This window comes from Chenopodium album, chromosome 2 (assembly GCF_948465745.1).
Source record: "Chenopodium album chromosome 2, dcCheAlbu1.1, whole genome shotgun sequence".
Taxonomy (NCBI): domain Eukaryota; kingdom Viridiplantae; phylum Streptophyta; class Magnoliopsida; order Caryophyllales; family Amaranthaceae; genus Chenopodium; species Chenopodium album.
The window spans coordinates 14076952-14099534 of NC_137835.1; the positions used below are offsets into that span (position 1 = coordinate 14076952).

Consider the following 22583-nt stretch of genomic DNA (forward strand, 5'->3'; position numbering starts at 1 on the left):
CTGGGCCTGGGTTAAATACATATATATAGATCCGGTGAGAATAGGTTCATATGTGAGAATTCATACTTATATGAGAACTGATCTATAATTTAGAACACGTGAGTAAAAATTTAGAATATACGAGTAAAAATTTAGAACATGCGACTCAAATTTAAATTTAGAACATATGACTAATAATTTTGAACATGTGTGTGAGCAATAATTTAAAACATCTGATTCAAGAATTAGAATATGAGAGTAAAAATTTAAAAAATTTGCTTTATGAAATTTAGAACATATGATTAAAATTTAGAACATATGATTTAAAATTTAGAACATGTGAATAAAAAATTTAGAACACATATTAAACATATAAGTAAAAATATAGATCATGTGAGTAAAAATTGAAACATATGTTTTCGAATTTAGAACATATAACTAAAAATCTTAGAAAACACACACGTTTTAAAATTTAGAACATATAAGTTAAAATTTCGGAATAAGTCATTCGAAATTTATAACATCTAACTTAACCACTTTATGGTTTAGAACATGTGAGTACTAATTTAGAACATTTGATATAATTTAGAACACCATGGAAAAAGTTTAGAACATCAGACTTATAATTTAGAATATATGAGTAAAAATTTAGAACATAAAAAATGTTCTCACTTAAGAAATACACACACACACCACAAGGGTAGGGGTGAGAATCGATCCCAGGATCTCCTGAAACCGGGAGGGAAGCTCTAACTACTTGAGCTATCCCTCACTCTCACATGCTAAGATATATAGATATAACAATTCAGCATATTCTCGATTCGTTGTCTCATACAACTTTTTGAGTGGTTCCATCGACGCTTCAATATTTTGTGAGGAAGAAATTTCTTGTGATGATTTTGTAACACGAATTCGATCATAGCCCAAAAAAACTGGAAGCCCTATCAAACGCATATAACACCTTGGTCTTTCAAATGAGGTCGAAAAATCTTTTCTTTTGAAGAAGATAAAAAAAACATTGTTTTTCAAAGAAAATCATTTCTTTTGAGGGAGACATTATTATAACCTAAGAATTTAAAAAACTTAAAAGAAACAACGACTGGGGCTTTTCACCGGTGAAATTCAATGAAAGTCCCTTCAAAATTTACAATGGAGGCTAAAGTTTAGGAGAGAAGAAAGAGAAAAGACTCTAGGGTTTTTTTTTTTGTTATTGACGAAATATTTTTATATAGGAATATATTTTTAGTTATAATATATAATAATAATAATAATAATAATAATAATAATAATAATAATAATAATAATAATAATAACTGTGTGTCAGACTAACCTGATGAGTAATGAAGAAGGAATCAATCATATCATAATACGTGTCGTGAGAGCATCTCCAATAATTTAATTGTAAGGACTTGCTTGCAATATAAATAAAATTTCTAGCTACATGCTTACCATTGGAGAACAAAAAAATAAAGCACCATGCTAGCAATTGTAGCCCAAACAAGCTACATGCTTGATTGAAAAAGAGACAAATAAACTCCACTTATATTATAACATGTGTATAATTATTTATTTATTGCTAAAAAGTGTTGTAGCTTAAAAATAACTTGTAATTGGAGATGCTCTGACTAACCTGATGACCAATGAAGTTAATGATTGTTAATCATTAAGAACATTTTTTTTTTGAGAAAATCATTAAGAACATTTGGTGAATATTTGACATTTTGTGAAACTGCCGGAAAAAAAAAAAAAAAAAAAATTCCAACAAAACAAAAACAAAAACAAAAACTAAAACGAAGCAGGCCAATCAACGCCAAAATACACCCAAAATAATTAGTTGCTTGACTTGAACAAACCCATACTCAAAAGTATTTGAATCCCCCAAAATTTCTCAAAATTCAAATCTTCCAATTTTCCTTTCTTAATTTTTCAATCTTTCCTTTATCATTTTCCAATCCCGATTCTCCTTCAATACGATGTTCGCTAAACGCTTGTTACAGAAAGCCACTCATCATCATCATCAGGTACACCATTTTTTTTTTACAAAAATAATTTCAGCTCTCATTTTTATTTCAATTTTCATTTTTTGCTTGCTAAAATTAATAAACATCTCCGATGCTGTTGAATTAGCTCAATTTATTAATATTATTTTTTTTTGTTTTTGAGAAATTTTTTCAATTTAATCTGGTATCCGTTTATTTTTTCAAAATTTTCTCTACTTGTATTTTTCATTCATACTTTCTAATTATTCCCATTACCCCTTTTCAAAAATTCATTATTGTTTTTATTATTATGAGTTGAAGAATAAAAGATTAATCTGAAAATTGAGCATGTAAATGTATTAGGAAGGCTTGTGTATGGATGAATGATATTGTTGTTGAAATTAAGAATCATTGTTGATAATGCAGCAGGATTTAACACATGGAAATCTTAATCCGACGGACTTGGATCCGCATATTCGAATTCACTTTGGTATTCCTAGTACTGCATCCATTCTAGCTATTGATCCAATTCAACAGTTGTTGGCTGTTGGAACACTGTGAGTTTTCCAACTTTACCATTATATTGCTCTATTATAATGACCCCATTTATTAATAGTTATGTGGATTGTGGAGTTAGTTGTTTGAGTATGGGCCTATGGGGTGATAGAGTAGTTTTTATATTAATCAACTTTGGTCTTGGAAATTATACCATGTTAAAAAATTTATAGTCGGTTGCCTTGTTATTCATGAGAATTGGTGTGGAGATCTATGTTACTTGGACTCGGATGAAGTGTCAAATTAGACACGGGTGTCCAAGCATCAGACCCGCCCATTTTCTTGAAAAAAGTTGTGTTTTTAGTTAAAAATGAAGTGTCCAAGTGTCGGTGTCAGTGTCCAACACGTGTCGTGTCGACACGAACACGTGAGGTAAATGAAAGAGTCCGAGTAACATAGGTGGAGACAATTAAATGTGAATAGAGGGAGTACAATGTAGGACAAGGTAGGTTGCTAATTTTTGATGCGCCTACCGGCTATTAGGGACAATTTTTGTTTTCTATGAATACAAAATACTGATTTGGCTGGTTTTTTCTCTTCTATTCAGGGCTTTCTTCTTTATATGAACATTAACACAACTGTTTTATTGTGTTTCATGCAGTGATGGTAGGATAAAAGTGATTGGAGGACATAATATCGAAGCTCTCTTTATGTCTCCAAGAGAGATGCCTTACAAAAATTTGGAGGTACTTTGACTGAAAATTCAATCATGTAACTTGAATAGAGGTCTATTTTTTTTTAATCCTTTTTTTCATCTGTTAGCTCACTACTAATGTAAAAATATTATTGTCATAGATGTTAGTGCGAAATTTTACATAAAAGGTGCACCTAATAAATAGTCTGTAGATCATTAAGTCATATGAATAAGACAATATAATTTTTTACACCAATAATTATAAATTCTAGATGCTGTCTAACAAAAGATGAAGCTTTTCCCAGCTGTATTTCTGCCATACGTAAGACATTTGAAAATCACGAACCAAATTTAAAGACAACTCGTGTCTCAAGAGAATTACTAGTTTTACTACTTAACATGATTCTATTTAAGTCTTAAGAGTAAAAAAGACTGCCAAACGGACACGTCATCAAAGCAGAAATGTACTTATCTTGAGGTGTCAAAAATAATTTTAGGAGTCTAAGGACAAGTCCAATAACACTGCAGATATAAGGCAACAAGGGACTTTTGTTAGAAAGTTAATATGCCTTTTGAGGGAATATACAAGTAACACAACAAATGGAGGAATGGTTGTCATTCAAAATGCATATTGATATAAAGTATTGTGAGATACTACCTCGCAAAAGCTATTGTTACATTTTATCGGATATCAATACAAAATTTGCTATTTCTCTCTTCCTCTTTAGGTCTCTCATCCCAGTTTCTAAGCTCCTTATTATGATTTATAGCAATAAGTTTTACAATTTGTTTGGAGAGAAAAGGAGAGAAGAGAAAGGAATAAAGTCCCTTGTTTAGATAAGAGGTAAGGAGAATGAAGAAGAGGGAGTGAGAGTGAGGAGGAACCATTTTTCCTCCCTTTTTAATAAACATTATGCCTTCAAAATTGTAGAGATTGGGAGAGAAAGTGGATGCACCTTTCCCTTCCCTTTCTTTCTCCTCCCCTTCCTTTTCCTTCTAACTTTCAATCAAAACAAAGTGTTAGAAGCATCATTTGTAGGACTAAGTTAATATGCATGATATATTTAAAGCACATAGAGAATTTGTGAGTTTGTAGGCTTTGGTCTTAAATGCGGTTTAGTGATGGGTTGATCGATGGTTGGGTTCTTATTTGTAGACTAGATAATGCTCAGATTTTTAAAGTTATTTGCAACTAAATAAATCTTTTTAAATATAATTATTAAATTTTTTTTGGCATTACCGAAAGTACAAATTATCCTAAAAAATCACCATCTTTATTTAACTTCGACATGAACAAAATAAAATGAGAGACTAATAATAATTATTCAACTCTTTTTTTTGTTTAAAAAATTGTTGTTTGTTTGAAAAAAAAAACACTTGAAGAATTTAACACACTTAATAATCAAAATAATAATAATAAAAAAAAAACAATCAAAACTAACCTTATTTTACCTATCAATTTAACCCACTTACAATAGTTTTTGAAGTTTGTTGAGAGTATTTTGAAAAAAGAAATTAAAAACATTCCTAAAATTTAGGGAGTAAAACATTATAATAATAAATAAATAAATACAAAAAAAAAAAAAAAAAAAAAGAGGAAAATTGAAGGGATTTAGGAGGAAAAAAAGTTAATAGTGGTTTTTGCTTAAGTAATTGTTATAGATTGGCAAATGAGGAAAATTATTGTATGTATCAACGTTATGCATAGTTAATGCCCCGTCGCTTGAAAATTTGTGCAAATTTTAGAAATCCTATATAGGGGAATGAATGATTGCTTATTGTGGGGAATAAATTTCAAGCTTTAATCCCACTAACTTGAACCCCACTGTGATCATACACTAAAGTACGGTGGCGTCCAAAAGGGAAGAAGATAGAGCAAAAGAGTCGCCAACAAGTTTTTAGGAACTTGTAAACCGTTCATAGGATGAAGGTTACACCCCTTAACGATCCAAGAGATCGTCAACTCCATAAGGTCTAGAACCAAATAAGGGTTCGGGGATGAAGGTACAAATCCAACCTAAAAGAGATTGAACCTGCCCTAATAATAGGCCTCTACTTTATTCTGATCATATTCATGTGCGCTTTCTGATTAACATGCAATCAATAGGATTACCCTAAACCTGTTTATCTATGTTGGTTGAATATTAATGCACAAATAAACTATTATTAGCGATCACTTGAATTATAATCACAATTAACCCTAAACAAGATTATTAATATCTTATTAAGCGTTATTACAAGTACAAATTCTCTTTAAACATGCAATAAAAGGTGTGATCAAGCAATAAAAATAAATAAGCAAGCAACATTATAAATAATCAATCATTAGAATAAACATGAATTATAATAATTATAATAATCATCATGAATAAAATAATCATCATAAAACTATAATCATAATCATAATCATGCTCATATTAATATTAAAGCACAATGAACATAGCAAGATCCTAGGCATGATACTAACAAGATTAATAACAAACCCTAGCATGTCACTATCAATCAATCAATCAATCAATCAAAGCCTTAATCCCAAAAGTGGGGTCGGCTAACATGAACCAAATATGATTATTCCGTGTAGTCATCAACATAAATCTTTCTCCTCCATCCCTTACGATCCAAAACTTCATCCTCACGTAAATCCATGCACTTCATATCCTTCCTCACTCCTTCCAACCAAGTCATTTTTGGTCTCCCTCTTCCTCGTTTAATCCCTCTTCCACTCTTCGCACCGGTGCACCCACGGGTCTCCGTCTTACATGTCCAAACCAACGCAGACGATTTTCCCTTAATTTATCTGCAATGTCTGCCACACCTACTTTCTTGCGAATAACCTCATTTCTGATTCTATCTCTTAAAGTGTTTCCACACATCCACCTTAACATGCGCATTTCCGTAACCTCCATCTTTTTAATATGCTCTTTCTTAGAAGCCCAACATTCTGTACCATAGAGCAACACTGGTCTTATGGCAGTCCTGTAGAATTTTCCCTTCAACTGTAGGGGAATGCTGCGGTCGCATAACACTCCCGTGGCCGCTCTCCATTTAAGCCACCCTGACTTAATTGCTATTTATAGCATGTCACTAAGCATTAAAAATCAAAGCTTTAACCCTAACATGGTACTAACAATCATAAATATTAGGAAGAACATAGGAAGCATCGTAACAATCATATTTAATATTAAAATTACCCTAGACATGATACTAGGAATATCATAATAACAATATAAACATGATTTCTACATCATAATATCAATAAATCAATTAAAGCACTTACTTTGATACTTCGTACCTCTTTCTAATAACAAAATACACACGTTAGTAATTTCAAGGAAAATAATAAACAAACAATTAAATTAAATAATTGAAAGAGAGATTTGGGACCAAACCCTCAGAAATTAAAACCTTTCACATCTAGGGCGAAGGCAACTTCGAATATGGCTAGGTGTATCTAAGTCTTGCGAATGCGGAATTTTGTATGTGAAACAAAGTTTAGAAGAAAGAAAGAAAGAATTGAATGTTTTAAGAGAGAATAAAAGAATTAGAGAATGCGAATGAAAACTGATTGTTGATGAATGAAAACGGAGTTTTTAATACGTTATTTATAGAGAAAATCAGCCAAAAAGATAAAATATCAAAACAGAGCACTTGGCGCACGCTAAACGAAGTTGGCGCACGCAAAACAGAGTTGGCGCCAGCACCAGGCTATTGGCGCCAGGCGCCAATGGCTAGCACCAGGCGCCAGCCTGGTTCCAGGCGCTGATTTCAGAAATTCACGCATTTTTTTTTTATCATATCTTTTGATCCGGAAGCCCAAATAAGGATTCTTAAAAGGAGTAGTTTTATTCAATTTCAAACTCTTTAAAACATAATTATCAATCCTAACTCCATTAGGATTTAAAAGAACCTTCTAGAGTATTCTAAAAGACTATAATCAATCCTAATAGCTTTAGGAATGATAATTAATAATAGGCCCTCCTCTAGATCATTGGACCACATATAAGGCTCAAACCGGGCCCAGTTTGGTAAATTGGCCATAACTTCCTCAATATTCATCGGAATTGGGCTTATAATATATCGTTGGAAAGGTCTTTTCATTCAAGCCCCATCCAACTATACTACTATTGGACCCATATCATGGACCAACCAAACTGGATTGGCTGTTTTCTTAAAATAAGTTTTCAAAAACAGAGAGAAAAGAAAAGAAATTAAAACTATTCGCAACGCTAGACTTTCCACACTTTCACTTCATTCGATTATGATTCGACGCGAAAGGTACTCATCACTGGGTTTGGTTTTGGGGAGACACAAATGGGTGTCTACACTTATGGATATACTCAACGTAACCTACTTGAGCTTCCTCATATGGATATGAGCTTGGTGGTATGCCTAGAGGATGCCAATTATCTGCAGGAGGAACCTCAAGACCACTATATAGGACCTGACACACTTGGTAATCATGCATTAGATGAATCTTTTGAACCTTGATGTCTTTGCAGAATGTGATAGGTAAAATTTTGTCTTTATGATAGATTGGTTACCAATTAGATTTCGAGGTTTTGATAAGAGTAAGGAGAAGAAGGTTTCACCTTAGAGGAGCAGATTTACTCTCATAAGCCGGCTACCATGTCTAGAGTGAGGTTGGTGTTGTCTTGATATACCTATTGGGTTATACAAACCTATACAGGAGGGTTTAGGGCCTTAGGCTAGTCTGAACCTTATTGCAAGCGTCAATTTTTACCTGTTAAGATGTGATAGACAAGGTTTGGCAACCCCTTAGGTTTCTTATAGACCTTAACGAGTTGATGTTTTTAATTATTACCAAATTTATTTGAATTATTAAATCATAGTAATGTTAACACCCCAAAATTTGAACAGATTATTAGCTTTTTTATTTCTTTTTTGTAAAGCAATGGATTTCTATTAAAAATAATTATATTTGAATGCATGTTGCCTGGAAGTTGTGGTTAGATATTAAGACAGTTGATGATCAGTGTTAGTGGATTCTGTAAATTGGCCGGAAATCCTCATCCTTTTCTCTCTTTTTGACAGTTTATGCAAAACCAAGGCTATTTGGTTGGCATCTTGAACGATAATGAAATTCAGGTAAGTTCTCATCATCGCTTCATGTTAAATCCATTGTCTAGTATTTTCAAGATTGTTCTGGATCTTAATTGGGAAGTTGTGAGTGTGAACACCTTATTTGTCTGTGCAAGCTGATAGGGGGTGACTACTGGAGTATTTTTTCACCCTTTTAACAGATAGATTATTAAGATGATGGACGATATTAGGTGATTTGCTGCAATATTGCCTTGTTGGAAAATTCGCACATCCATATCAATGACATGCTGAGTCATAGTCACTTGATATGCACCAAGCCACCAATTAGGGTGTGGATTGGCCATTTAGCATGTGATAAGTTATAGGTGGAGTAGGTCCTTTGGCTTTATCTAAATTTAAGCTGTAAGAAAAATCTCTCTCCTTTTTTTTTTTTTCCGTTCGGTTGATAAACACACTTGGACATTAGAAATTAAATAATATGAAGAGAAACTGTGTTTAACCATTTAACTCTGGATATGTGTGCCATAGAGGAATGAGTTCTGAAATGTTATGAATGATTCTAACGCATAATCCTTGGAACTTTGAATTTAGCTCGAGACGTAATAATTTTGAAATATAACATGTTTGATGTATTATGGAAAGTTTGAGTTTCTATTCTAGTAAAAATATCCTTCTTTTGCTTCTGCTAAAACCATTTAGCCTTTCTAACTCTTTGATAAGCAACAAAATCTAAACATTTTAAAGCAAGTCATATCATAGCTCTTTAATATGGAGTTAATGAGCCTGAAACTCAAGCTCATAACCTTCTTATGGATATCAATTCTTTGAAAGCAATAGGATTTTGAATTAGGGAAAGATTCTCTTTTCTAAATTTTCTCACTTTACACACCTTTTTTTCAAACTCTTTCAACTGACTACCTTGTTACATCCCTTTTTCTATATCCGGCGATACCTTGTGACGATTCATGTTAGCCGACCCCAAATCATTTTGAGACTAACTGTCCGTCCCTCTTTACTTTTCCCATTTCCATTTTTTGTGTCCCAAAATGTGCTTCCCTTTTTCTTATATGGCCATAATTTATTCCCATTATGCCCTCATTGGAAAATTCTAATGACACAAGTAACCTCAAATTTTCCCTGAAAATGTGTCCATTACTGTGAATAAAAAAAATTCACAAGCACCATCAATACTCTCTAAGTTCCAAAATGACTTAAATGCAATCTCTCTCTCTCTCTCTCTCTCTCTCTCTCTCTCTCTCTTGATTAACTATTAAAAAAACGACAACAATTACTTTTTAATCATGTTATGTCCCAAATTCTTTCATTTGTGTGAAAAAATCCAAAGGAGAAAGTAAAGAGGGACAAGGGAGTAGGATACAATGGTTAATCTTGAAAACTAGGCCTCTGACATCACTGTACAACATTCTGGTTAAATGTTGAGGAGCTAGTGAGCTTTTCTGCAATCTTCATGCTGTATCAGGTATGTAAAACCTTGTAACGTACTGAGTTCGGTCACCCAGCAAAATCAACATAACAACAATGATTTCTGATTTTAGTTAGCAAACTAATAAAGAAAGAAGAAAGCTTTTGATTAATCGATAATGGGGGGAAGGTTTACAAAAGATAAGTAATAGCTTAAGGCTATCAATCTTCGAAAGTGAGTTTAGCTCACAACTCTCCAATAATGGCTTTAGGCCACAACTGTCCAAAAGTTTCACACCAAATTTCTGCCTACCTTCCTTCTCCTCTCTACCTATTTATACTACTTAGCCAAATAGTACAGCTTTAATTACTAACTTTACTACCCCTTTGTCATTATCCCAATTACCGACTAAGGGCTGCAGCTTTAAGTTGCTGTTGCTTGGTGTGGTTGTGCCTCTGCACCTTGGTTGAGATAGTGCTCAGAGGTGTCCTTTCCTCTGCTGGGTATTGTTTGTATAAGCACATGTGGCTTGCTTTGATTCATTACAAACCTGCATATAGCATAACCTATTTTAGAAATGCTATAATACATGGTGCCTTCATTTTCAGGTTTGGAATTTGGAGAGCAGGTGCATTACATGTAGTTTGCAATGGGAGTCTAATATCACTGCTTTTTCCGTAATTTCGGGTTCCCCATTCATGTATAGTACCAACACCGACCTATAAAACATTTTTATGACATGCGCTATTTTAGCACTAGTATTCAATTTTTTTATGAATCTTTGTCATGATCCACCGTGTAGGTTTGTTGGGGACGAGCATGGTATGGCGTCTGTGTTGCAGTATGGTACCGAAGATGAAAAACTTGTAAATATGCCGTATCATATTTCTCCTGATTATATCTCTGGTGATTTTTAGTCTTATCTTCTCACATTTTATTAATTTTCATTTGGCTTCTTGAGTGATAGAACTGTCCTGGTAGAGTGGTTTGACACATTAAGATTAGGGCATGAATTGCCAGATTACCAAACATTTTCTTAGGACATATATTTTTTTTTTTTTTAAATTAAGTTTTATATTTTCAAATAGCAATTTAGCAACTAGGCCGTGTTCTAGTCTCTTCATGTTGGAAATTCAAATGACTTTTGTTTAGTCAGTTAAATGTTGGATCTGGTGTGCATGATCTATTCTAGTTAACTAAGCTAAATTACCTTGTAACTTGTCTTGACATGTATTGCACTGCTTTCATTGATTTTTTTTTTGTGTTTGAAGCAACTTTAAAGCCATGTTGCTTGCTTTGCAGAAAAGACGGGCATCTCATTCCCTAATGATCAATCTGTTGTTGGAGTTCTCCCTCAACCTTCTAGCTCTGGCAACAGGCAAGTCATTCCTCAACTTAGGGAAAACCCATATGGGGAAATTGTGTTTTGGACTTTTTTGTATGGTGGACAGGATTTTGTTAAAAAATTATATGGTGCCCTTCAAATTGACCACATCCATGTGGTATCCTTTTATTAACTTCTTCATTGAGATTGATTTACTTGTGCACATCATAACTAACAGTCTGTATCCTCTTTCTTCCTCTGAAAGTTCATTATAACCTTTTAAAGGCAACTTATAATGCTAGGATAGAAAGATAATTCTTGAACTAATTGAACAGAAAAAAGAGAAATCTTTTACCTGCGCCTCCTATAAGCCATGCAGCCATCTGATAGTATCATCATGCTTGTTGGGGGAGAATGAGAGATTGAAGGTAGTCGGAAAAAAAGTTACTTGAATATTTGAAAAGTTTCTGTATAAATTGTTGTCAAGACTACAGGAACATCATTTGAGTTATAAAATGTATTGCGCACTATATCAAAATCCCCAAAAGCGGGTACATTGTGTGGATACTGTGGAATTTTCCAAAAGATTACTACTACTACAACACCAACAAAGCCTTATTCCCAAAATGATTTGGGGTCGGCTAACATGAATCGTCATAAGGAACCGTAAGATATAAAGGAAAGGGACATAATAAGATAATTAGTTGAAAATTTTTGAATAAGTTTTAGGGAGTTTTAAAAGAGAACCAAGGATAAAATAAAAGAAATTTAAAGGAATGGTTAAAACGTTGGAATAAAATAAATACAAAGGGTTGAGAAAACTTTAGCAAAGGAAATCAATACAATTCATAAAACACTAGAGGGATAAAGTAATAAAAGTAAATTCTAAATTTTTTTTAAAAGTATATATATATTTATGACACGTCGTTGACGTGAATTTTCTCCCCCCACACCGCCCTATCCAACACCATATTTTCCTCAATCCCCAAAGCACTCATGTCACTCTCAATCACCCTCTTACAAGTTTTCTTAGGCCTTCCCTTACCTCTCACAATCCCAACACTTTGCAATTCTTGAAGCCTCTTTGTCGGAGCATCACTTGGTCTCCTACTTATATCGTCAAACCATATTAAGCGATTCTCCCTCATCTTGTACTCAATCGATGTAACCCATACTTTCTTCCTAATCATCTCATTCGTCAACCGATCCTTTCTTGTATAGCCATACATCCATCACAACATACGCATCTCCGCCACATTCATCTTATGTACGTGGAAATGCTTACCCAACATTCTGTACCATATAACAATTTAACAAAGCAGTCCTTATTGCCACTCAGTAGAAAGTTCCCTTTAATTTATGGGGCATGCCGGGATCACATTAAAAAAACCTGCCGCACTCTTCCACTTCAACCACCCGCTTTAATCCTATGAGCTACATCACCATCCAATTCTCTATCCTTTCCCCAGATATCAAAAGGCCTCAGAACCTTGGACAATCTTCCCATCCAAGGTGATCACCTCTGCCTCACTTTTTTCTCACACCTCTAAACTTACATTCCAAATACTCTGTCTTACTTCTGCTCACCACACATGACTCCAAAGTCCGTCTCCACAATTCCAATTTCCAACTTACTTTCCACTCCTTTTCACTCATCAATTACTACGTAGTATTTTTTGTAAACTGAATTTTCATTCAATCTGCTGCACTCAGGACATATTTTGGAATGTACCTGATGGTTGTTTTCACTGTGGTTATTTTGCAGATTACTGATTGCTTATCAGTATGGGTTATTTGTATTATGGGATGTTCTTGAATCTAAGGTTATAGTCTTAAAAGGTGACAATGATTTGCGTATAAAAGATCATTTATCTGAATCTCCAAGTAACTTAGCTGCGGATCCACTAGAAGATATGGAACATATGAACGAGAAAGAAATTAGTGCTCTCTGTTGGGCATCTTCAGTTGGCTCAATGCTTGCTGTAGGATATATTGATGGAGACATTTTGCTATGGAACATACCAAGAGGTTCTTTCTTGAAAAGTAAAAATGCTGGTGTATCATGTGATGATGTTGTGAAGCTTCAATTATCCTCAGCTGAAAAGAGACTTCCTGTCATTTTTTTGTGCTGGGGTGAAAGCACTATATCTCAAAGCAGCTGTGGTGGCCAACTTTTTGTGTATGGTGGCTGTGAAATAGGATCTGAAGAAGTTATAACGGTTGGTAAATTGAATTATTTATTTAACTTTTTTGGTTTCCTTGTCTGAATGGCAGTATGTTTGTGTATTATCTTCCTTTTGTTGCCCATGTTATAGTACGAGTAGAATATTACTTAGTAGATTGTGTGCTATACTGCTCTGACCTATGAGCTTACGGCTTTAAAACATCCTCTCCGGCGATGTGTTTGGATAGCCTTGGATACCTTATACTCTTTGGGATACATAATTTCTATTTGACTGCTAGTTGCTCATCATTTTTCCTGAAGCTGTAAGTGAACTTGCAAATATCATGGTATCGCACATTTGCAACTCTGGATTCTTGAATTGATTCTTCTGTCTTAAGGACTCGTTACATTTCGTTGTGCATCAGTTTTTGCTTATTGCTTTTGGACTACAAATTTTTGTGATGCTGAAACAAGATAGCTTCTAAAAAAAATTGGGGTGTTGTGTTCAAGCCATTTGTTTTGTACTTTCTTTGGTTGCATGTGTGGTTAGGAGTCTTGGTATGGAGACCATCTTTTGAATTTATTAGATCGCATGTACTACGTATGATGTATATTTGGGAGTCTAGTTATGAACTATGATGGTTTTTTTATATTTTTTTTATTTATATATTCTCCTCTTTTTGGAATAGGGGTTTGCTTGGCTTTGCTCATTCTTGTACAGTTGTGGGCTGTGACAGGTAGTGAGTCTTCAATGGTCTCCTGGCATGGAGATGCTAAAAAGTGTTCGTCGTGTGGACTTTTCCCTCATTGGGGCCTTTGCGGATATGGTTACATCATCATCTCTAGAGACAACAGTGAAGAGCAACTTTAATGGCCTTTTTGTATTGACTAGGCCAGGCAAGTTGCAGTTTTATTGTACGGAGAATTTGTCTGCTTTACTTTCTCAGTCAGAGAAAAAATCATATGTATCTGGTACAGAGTCGCCTGTGGTAATACCCATTTCTGATCCTCTAATGACCGTTGCAAAAATGAGCTTGCAACCTTCTGATGGGAATTTGGCAAAGTGGCTTTCAGAGGTACAATGTGGCTTTCAGTGTAAAGTGGTCATTAAGATAGTCTCTCAGATTCTTTCCTGATGCGTTTCTTTTTTTGCTTTCAATTTTAGATGACTACAGTTTCTTCGAACCTAGCTGAAGGGAGTAAGTGGCCATTGACTGGGGGTTTACAAAGGGAAATAACCTCTGATGAAGAAAATGCTCAGAAAATTATCTACATAGCTGGCTACCAAGATGGATCTGTCCGAATTTGGGATGCCTCTAATCCGATATTTCCACTCGTTTCCGTTATAGAAGGTCAGGTTAGTGTTCATGTTCCATCAAATTTGATGATGTATGCATTTATCAGCTTGAGTATGTTGATGATGAACCTTGGTCATTGTTGTTTTATTCAAAGATATCATTAATTATTTGCAGGTGCATGGTGTAGCTAATGCTGGTTCAAATGTTTCTGTTACGAAGATAGAATTTTGTGCATCAATGATGAATTTGGCTGTTGGCACTCACTGTGGTGAGGTGATAATTGCTTCTCTTATTTTTAAGATGACTTGTTAGCAAATCCACATCTATGTTTGAATTTCACTTTGCAATCATGTTGTTTTAGGTCCGTGTATACAGTCTCAATAATGAAGCTGGGGGAACAAAGCTTCACTGGATTAGTCATTCTGAACATAATGGTATGTAGTGTATATCATGTAAGCAATGTATTTATAGATTGATATCTTGATCTTCTTAACCATAACTCACAAGGTTTTATGTTATCTGCAGTCTATGATGTACCATCACAGAAGGGCCCTCAATGCAGAGCTGTTTTCTCTTTGGTGAATTCTTCAGTGCAGTCACTTCAATTTTCTGCTTCTGGAGCCAAACTTGCCGTGGGATTTGAAAGTAGTCATGTCCGTAGATTCCTTTTACTTTGTGTTTGATTCGTCAAGTAAAGTACAGTTTAGTTAAATGGATGCCATTTCTTTTACTAATAGTTCCTTCCCCCCACTTACTGTTTTAGTTTGCTTGATGATCCAACTTACTCTCTTTATGCTCTACCTTTCAGGTAGCAGTTCTTGATATGATCTCGCTGTCAGTGTTGTTTTCAACAGATTCTGTAGCCAACTCTAGTTTTCCAGTAATTTCAATTATTTCAAAAGAATTTTCAGATGCTCATGGCTATAGCAGAGGCCCAAAGCATTTAGGGACAAAGAATATGGAACAGCCTGGAAAAGAGTTGTTGTTTACCGTAACCCAGGATGCAAAAGTTAGTGTTGTTGATTGTCAGACTGGCAGTCCTATCAGCTCCCGGCCATTGCATTTGAAGGAACAAGCAGTCAGTATGTATGTCTTAGGCAAGTCATAAACATTCAACAAAATAATGGTTTATTTATGCCTTTTTTTCTGTTTGGGCTTTGTTGTTAAACTTGGTTTTGCATTTTAGAAGGCAGTTGTTTCATGTCTGCATCATCATCGGAGCACCATGATCAGTCAAATAAGGAAACCAATATCGTCAATGAGTCTAAGCAAGATGTTTCTTCAAAAAGAGGTGACTTGAAAGACACTGGAGCTGGACATCTCTCCATGGATGGAGAAAGGTTGCTGGATTCTCTACTATTGCTTTGCTGTGAAAACACATTACGTTTATATCATACCAAATCCATAATGCAGGTAACACAATAGCCTTCTGATTTCTTTGTAGATATCATTCAATTCACTGTGTATAGGCTTACCTGCTGTTGTATCTAGGGTGAAGACAAACCAATTTCTAAGGTGAAACTTGCAAAACCATGTTCTTGGACTTCCATTTTCAAAAAAGATGACAAGGTTGTTGGTCTTATCTTGGTCTACCAGTCTGGGGATTTTGAAGTCAGGTAAAAAACCAAAAAGAACTAGCTCAAAGTTACCTGACACAATGTTAGCGATATGAGATATCAGAAAATATATGTGTGATTTATTTTCCGTAGATATCATTAAGAGAATAATATATTTAGGTTAATTTATGTCAAGATATTATTTAGAGAATACTTCGTATATCTTTAGGATTTAATGATTTATGGTTATGCTAGTATATATTTTAGAAAGATTGTTTCCTATCTTATGAGCTTCGGAGTTTGTATTGCTTGATCATTATTCATCAATAGGTTGAGTATTTATACAAAACCTAAGTTCATAAGATGGAAACAATCTTCCTAAAATATATATTAGCATAACCATAAATTCCTAAAATCTTAATGATATCTACGGAAAATATCTACACATATATTTTCCGATATCTCATATCTCAGCTTTGAGCCTTGGAATGCATGCTTAAAGGCCTTTTCATGCATTGACTCTGCAGGTCGTTCCCTGATTTGGAGCTACTCACAGAAAGCTCCTTAATTTCAGTTCTAAGGTGGAATATGAGGCCAAATATGAAGCTGGCGAGTTGTACAGACCATGGACTAATTTGTCTGGTAACATGTTACTGTGTCATAAACTCGTAACACACTAGTTTTGAAAAGTGTCCATTAAATCACCTGACCACTTATAGCTACTTTCTAAACAATGATTCACTGACTCAGAAGTCTAATCTTCTTATAATTGCAGGCAAATGGAAGTGAGTTGGCATTCCTCTCTTTGTCTACTTCTGAATTTGAGACAAGGTTCTGCCTTTAGTAGTGTGTGTGTGTTTTTTTTTTTTTTTTTTTTTTTTTGAGGGGACCTTTAGTAGTTAATTGTATCTGCAATTTTCTAATTCTTTGTATTAATCTTTCATTAGAAGATGTTAACCAAGTATTTACTTTGTTGAAATTTTAGGTTTTTGGAGTTTTTGCCTTCGCTTCATGATAAAGTTGTGGCTGCTGCTGCTGATGCAGCTATTTCCGTCTCGATGAAACAAAAGAAACAGGTGAGATTCACTAGCTATATGGTATTTATTGTCTCGATCTTCATGTTAGTATTCACATAATACCTTTCTTTGTAGTGTAATGACTTTGTGTGTGATAGGCTCCTCCTACAGGCATCATTGGTGACATTGTGAAGGGCTTTAAAAAGGAAAAATCAAATAATGCTAAAGACAATCCTGCTGGTAACTTGTATAAGTTACGGGAAGTTTTTTCAAGGCCTGTTGTTCCTGATTCATCTATAACCACTGCAGAAGAAAAGGAAGAGGAGCTTGACATAGGTGCTAGCCCCTTTTAATGAGAATGCTGCATTCTTAATTTCTCTTTTGGTTTCTACTGATTAATATACCTTTGCTTCTGAATCAGATGACATTGAAATTGATGAACCAGTTATGGTGTCTTCAACTTCATCCCACCAAGGTAATCTTGAACTCTAGGAAGATTAGGCATATACTCATATCCCTGGTCCTGTTTCTCCTGTATATCCTCTAAAACCATATGCTTGCATTGGCATTTCAGCAAAAGAAAAAACAACTAAGGCAGAGAAAGACAGATTATTTGAGGGTGCTTCTGATAACCCTAAACCCAGAACTAGAACACCTGAAGAAATTATGGCAGCATATAAGGGAACTGAGGTAATTAATTAGATTTCATTTCACTTTGGATCTCTTTTCCTCCTCTTCGCAGCCAATATTGGAGCCTTGGTCTCCTTTTCCTTTGTTACTCTAAATGTATCTTGTGAAGGTGCTATAAATATATATATCCAAGTTTGCGCTTTCTAATAGATATTTTTTTCAGTATGCATCTGCAGCAGCTGAACGTGCAAGAAACAAGCTTTTAGAACGCCAGGAGAAACTTGAGGTAATATTAAATTAGACCGTTTTAACAAGATCAAAGTTGTAGCTGAAGATATGTTTCTTTCAAATGCCCTGCTGTCTCACACACTTGGCTCTAGTTTTGTAATGCATCTTATTTAGCAATTTGTGAATTCATGAATAATTTCTGCTTATCCTTATGATCAGAGAATCAACCAAAGATCTGAAGATCTGCGTTATGAAGCTGAAAATTTTGCATCGATGGCTAATGAGCTTGTGAAGACAATGGAAAATAGGAAAAAGAAATGGTGGAAGATATAAAGTTGAAACACCAACCTTATTTATATGCTTAATTTCTTCACTGCGGTGTGATGTTTAGTCTGTGTCCGTGGACTGCAAGAAGATATTTGGATTGATGAAGCTGTTTGTGGTTGCAAGAGGATACTTGGAAGGATGAAACCGCACGTTCAGAACCTTGCAACTTATAATTGAATGAGGTAGATGTTTGTACAGGTTTCCATTATGTTTGGATTGGTTCCAAGCAAGTGTACAATTATTGTATACAGTGTCCATTTTTGCAGATATGTATAATGCCATTTTTTTATTTGAAGTTTGGGATGAGGAAGTAGTGAAAATTCACTCGAGTTTGATGTAAAGTTTTATCTGTTCGTGATCATTAAGCTCGAATATTTGATATCTATAAGAGCAAAATAACACAATCTATGAAATTTCCGGGAATGATTATTGTTACGTTTTGCTCTGGGCATCTCTAAGGCATTAATCTATATTTAGTATGAGTGGAAGGAGATGCACCTTCCATTTTTACTGGCTTATAGCAAATCACTTTGCTTTTCCTTTGAAGTAAAACCCAACATCATATGAATGCGTATCCTGTGCACTCTATGATATGAGGAAAGTAAGTACTCCCTCTGTGGCATAAGAATGCATATTTAAGGAGTTTAAGCTATGGGTTTTTGCTTGGTGTATAGCAATGATGGGTGGCAAAGGGCTGACTTTGAATGAGCATATCTAAAAATCTAGAGATGATTCAAGTTGGAGTTGATAGTTTTTCTCAATAGGTCTTTAACAATTAATCATAAGCTTGTTTTGGACAAGGAGTGACAAAGTTATGATCGTTTTACAAATTGCTATCAAGTCTGCTAGGTTTCACGCATTTGTGCAAGATAAGCTATGTTTACGACCTGAGATAGTAGAGTTTACGCGTTCACGCAATGTATTGCAGTTGCCCTATTCCTGCCATGCGTTATATGATTTTGTAAATGTTTTATTTATGCTCAAGGGTATATATGCTCATAGCCGTCATTGTTTAGGGGAAAAAGTGGGGGAGGGGGGGGGGGGGGGATGTAGAGAGAGAAAGCCTCAAATGTAGATCCAAAACTTGAGAGTTTGTGAGTTTTAAAAGCTTGTAATCTACATTGTAATTCTTGAAAGTATTACTTCCTCTGTTTTTTATTTAAGCACCCCACTTTGGTTGGCACACGTGCCAATGCACAACTTTGAGGTTAAGTTTTGGCGCATAGCGCCTATTGATTTCAGCGTATATAGAATGACAATTTTGCAATTAAAAAGTATTGTTCTGATAACTTATACTTTAGTGGTACATTATACATGCATAATGGTACATTATAATGTACCATTAGAGAGTCAACTTTTTCCAGAAGTTGAAAATTATATGATGGTAAAAAGTACCACTACATTCGTAATAGTCCACTAAACATACTATTCAGACAAATTATACTTTAGTGGTACATTATACATGTACCACTAGAGAGCCAACTTTTTCTAGAAGCAAAAATTGAATCAGCGGAAATTACTTCCTTACCCTCCTATTTACATAACTCGCCCATAGGTGCTATGCGCCCAGACTCACTCCAACTTTGACTAATGATATCTTTAATTATTAATAAGTAAAAATTATAAAAAGTCTCGCTTTGTCTTTTACACTATTCACCACCCCTCCTTTGACCGTGTTTTGTGAATAATATGTAAGGAAAAACATATTCATGTTGAATCATTTTGAATTCGTAAATTTTTTAATTATGGAGAATTAAAGTTATTGACCGTTAAAGTTTTGCATTGACAAGCGTGATAAAAGAAACAGGTTAAGTAAAAAAGAACAGAGGAAGTAGAAATTATATTTTTGAGGCGTTCTAACAATTACTAATAAATTATATTTCATCTTACGTATAAAGCACAATCATTAGTCAAAGTGGTGCATGTAAATAGTGTCAAAGTCAAAGAAAAGCACTTAAATCAAAACAGAGGGAGTACTCTACATTGGATTGTTAGGTATTTCTTAGTTCTTGAGTTTCCCGCAGTATATTCTCATATTCTTGTTTTTTTTTCCTGTTCTTTATATTATTAATTGTCGTTAACACAACTTAGCTAGCACATTCTTAACCCTTTAAATAATTGTAACCCTTCTTAATTCGGTAAGGATCCAATATTCTTTTGTTATTTCTCTCTCCCACTAACCCCACTTGTATAAATATTTTATTATTTCTAACTCAAAACAAAAATGAACAAGAAGGCAAAGGGAGGCCTTGTTAAGTTGTTAACTCAAATTTAAGTTACGTTTTGTTATGGGCTACAAACCGGCAAGGCTCCCTCTATGTTGTCTTGTTAACTACTTTGGTATAGGGATGTCAATTCAGTCCAAATCCGCCCCTAATCCGATCTGATCCGAAGAAAAAAAAATCCGAACCAAATTCGAGAAATAATAATCCGAATCCGACTTCGTTTATAAAAATCCGACTCCTACTCGAAGGAGGGTCGGAGTCTATTTAGAACCTGACTTATCCGATCTGACTCCGACTTTTCTATGTACTTATATATTTTTTATTATTCAATTCATGAATTTGTTGGTCTTTGAAGTTGATTATATATGGCTTGCTTTCAGAGTCTAATCAGGTTGGAGTCGGAGGTTGGAATCTAAGTAGGATCGGAGTCGGATTCTCAGAGTCGGATGTCGGAGGCAGATTAAAAATCCGACATCTTGGAGGGTTAGAGTCGGATTTTGCATAATCCGATCCGACCTATTGTCATCCCTACTTTTGTATGGTTAACAAGACAAAAGAGGTGGGGTTAAGGAGAAATAAAGGGATGGAAAAGGGGAATCTCCGTTTCCCTTGCAAATGCCTCTGATTATAAATGTATGATGCTTAATAAAGAATTAAGAATAAAGAAAAAACAAGTCCTCCGGTCCTCCCTCTCCCTCTCCCTCCACCTCCACCTACACCCCCCCCCCCCCCCTAATTTCTTTTTTTGAAGGAACTCCCCTAATTTCTTTTTATTCAATTAAGTTTTATTTTCATTATTTATTATCCAAACAAAGTTTTTTATATTTTGTTATTTTTAAGTTGGTAATGACCCCAGTTTTATAAGAATGAGTCCCAAAAACCCCGAGACATCAGCTTTCTGCCAACAGTGAACTAATCTGTGCCCTTCTTATCAGAGTATTCACATCCTGAGCATATTATACATAATACTACATACAATATCTTGCAACCAACTTCTACTTATCGGAGACCAAATTGAGCTTGATTATTTTCCTGTATACTTTGATGAGAAAAAGGTTGATTTATTTACATCAATATCTGTGTTAATAGAGAGGCCACAAGGAAAAACGATGCCTTAAGCTCCAAGACCCTGACCTTAGGTTTCATTGACTAAAGATTTTACCTACTGTTTGGGTCCAATTAAGCCAATTGGGCCTAGTCATTTAATGATTCTATATTCCAAGGTCAAGGCCCAAGCCTCCATTAAGCCAAGTCAGCATAAAGTCAGCGGCCCAAATTGTCATGGTCAGCCCATGACTACTTCCGGCCCAAGTATCCTCCTTCCTTGTATGCTAAGATATAAAAGCCTTCAATTACATCATTTGTCATGGACACACACACAAAAGCCTCAAGCATTAAATCTCTTGCATAGCTTTCTCTCTCTAAACACTGTTTGACTTCGGCATCGGAGGGGTCTTCCTCGGATCCACCCCCGAGCCCAGTTTACGTGTGTTTGCTGTGCAGGAAACCTTCGGCCCAGTACCATTTGGACCGGATTAGTCTTCATCCACCTCATTGGACCTTCGGCAAAGTCCCATTGTTTTCACCCGAAACAATTTGGCGCCGTCTGTGGGGAAGACTTTCAAAACATCTTTTAAGCCAACCAAAATCATCTTGCAAAAATCTTAGTAGCAATGGCTAAGAACCGCAAGAACAAGAGACTAAGTCAAGGAGCGGGCGAAAGGCCTAAAACTCCTACACCATCACCTTCTCCGGACCGAAACTCTTCCAAGGGTACCAGTTCGGGGAGAGGATCATACCGGGAGGATTCCCTTTCTCCCATAATTCACCAATCTCATCATAGACCGAGTCCTCCTCGGTCTAACAGAAGTCTGTCCGACCATAGGACTCAATCAGTGCCTCAAAGCCAACCTTTGACCATCCGCTCTCACTCTCACACTCAGCCGAGGACCCCTCTAACGGGGCCCAGCTCGGAAGAAGTGGCAAGAGCGCTGGCGGTGCTCATGGAAGCAATGAGGGCACAAAATATGCCTCCACCTCGTGACCGAACTCCTCTGCATACCAGGCATCAGCGGAGGAAGCTCGACCACGAGGGGTGGGGGGGGGGAAACCTCCCTCCTTCAGGGAGCTGGAAGAGTGGGAAGAGGACACCTGGAGGACCGAAAGAGAGAGGAAAAAGAACCC

The 22583-nt window shown here is 35.4% G+C and overlaps 1 protein-coding gene across 3 annotated transcripts; it reads left to right on the forward strand.

Annotated features, from left to right (window-relative positions):
- Nucleotides 1-1734: 1734 nt before the first annotated feature.
- On the forward strand, nt 1735-18625 carry LOC145596679 (uncharacterized). 3 transcript variants are annotated; one of them, XM_081652908.1, is made up of 24 exons: nt 1735-2000; nt 2385-2515; nt 3115-3199; nt 8200-8253; nt 10240-10331; nt 10434-10537; nt 10934-11009; nt 12721-13174; nt 13857-14195; nt 14285-14476; nt 14592-14690; nt 14779-14851; nt 14943-15070; nt 15226-15518; nt 15611-15830; nt 15909-16033; nt 16501-16615; nt 16749-16804; nt 16959-17049; nt 17148-17325; nt 17411-17464; nt 17564-17679; nt 17843-17905; nt 18067-18625. In XM_081652908.1, the coding sequence occupies exons 1-24, from the start codon at nt 1953-1955 to the stop codon at nt 18178-18180; spliced, it is 3300 nt and encodes a 1099-aa protein (XP_081509034.1). In that variant the 5' UTR covers nt 1735-1952; the 3' UTR covers nt 18181-18625. The 3 variants fall into 3 exon arrangements, with proteins under 3 accessions (XP_081509034.1, XP_081509025.1, XP_081509030.1); XM_081652899.1 differs by having other exon boundaries at nt 1736-2000; nt 15226-15514; nt 15604-15830; XM_081652904.1 differs by having other exon boundaries at nt 1736-2000; nt 2388-2515; nt 15226-15514; nt 15604-15830.
- Nucleotides 18626-22583: the final 3958 nt, after the last annotated feature.

Bases quoted from the DNA above. Each gene is read 5' to 3' on its own strand.
- LOC145596679 (XM_081652899.1), top strand. From the start codon at position 1,953: ATGTTCGCTAAACGCTTGTTACAGAAAGCCACTCATCATCATCATCAG. The intron at 16,805-16,958 runs GTTCTGCCTTTA...TTGAAATTTTAG, and splicing joins ACTTCTGAATTTGAGACAAG to GTTTTTGGAGTTTTTGCCTT. The intron at 17,050-17,147 runs GTGAGATTCACT...TGTGTGTGATAG, and splicing joins CGATGAAACAAAAGAAACAG to GCTCCTCCTACAGGCATCAT.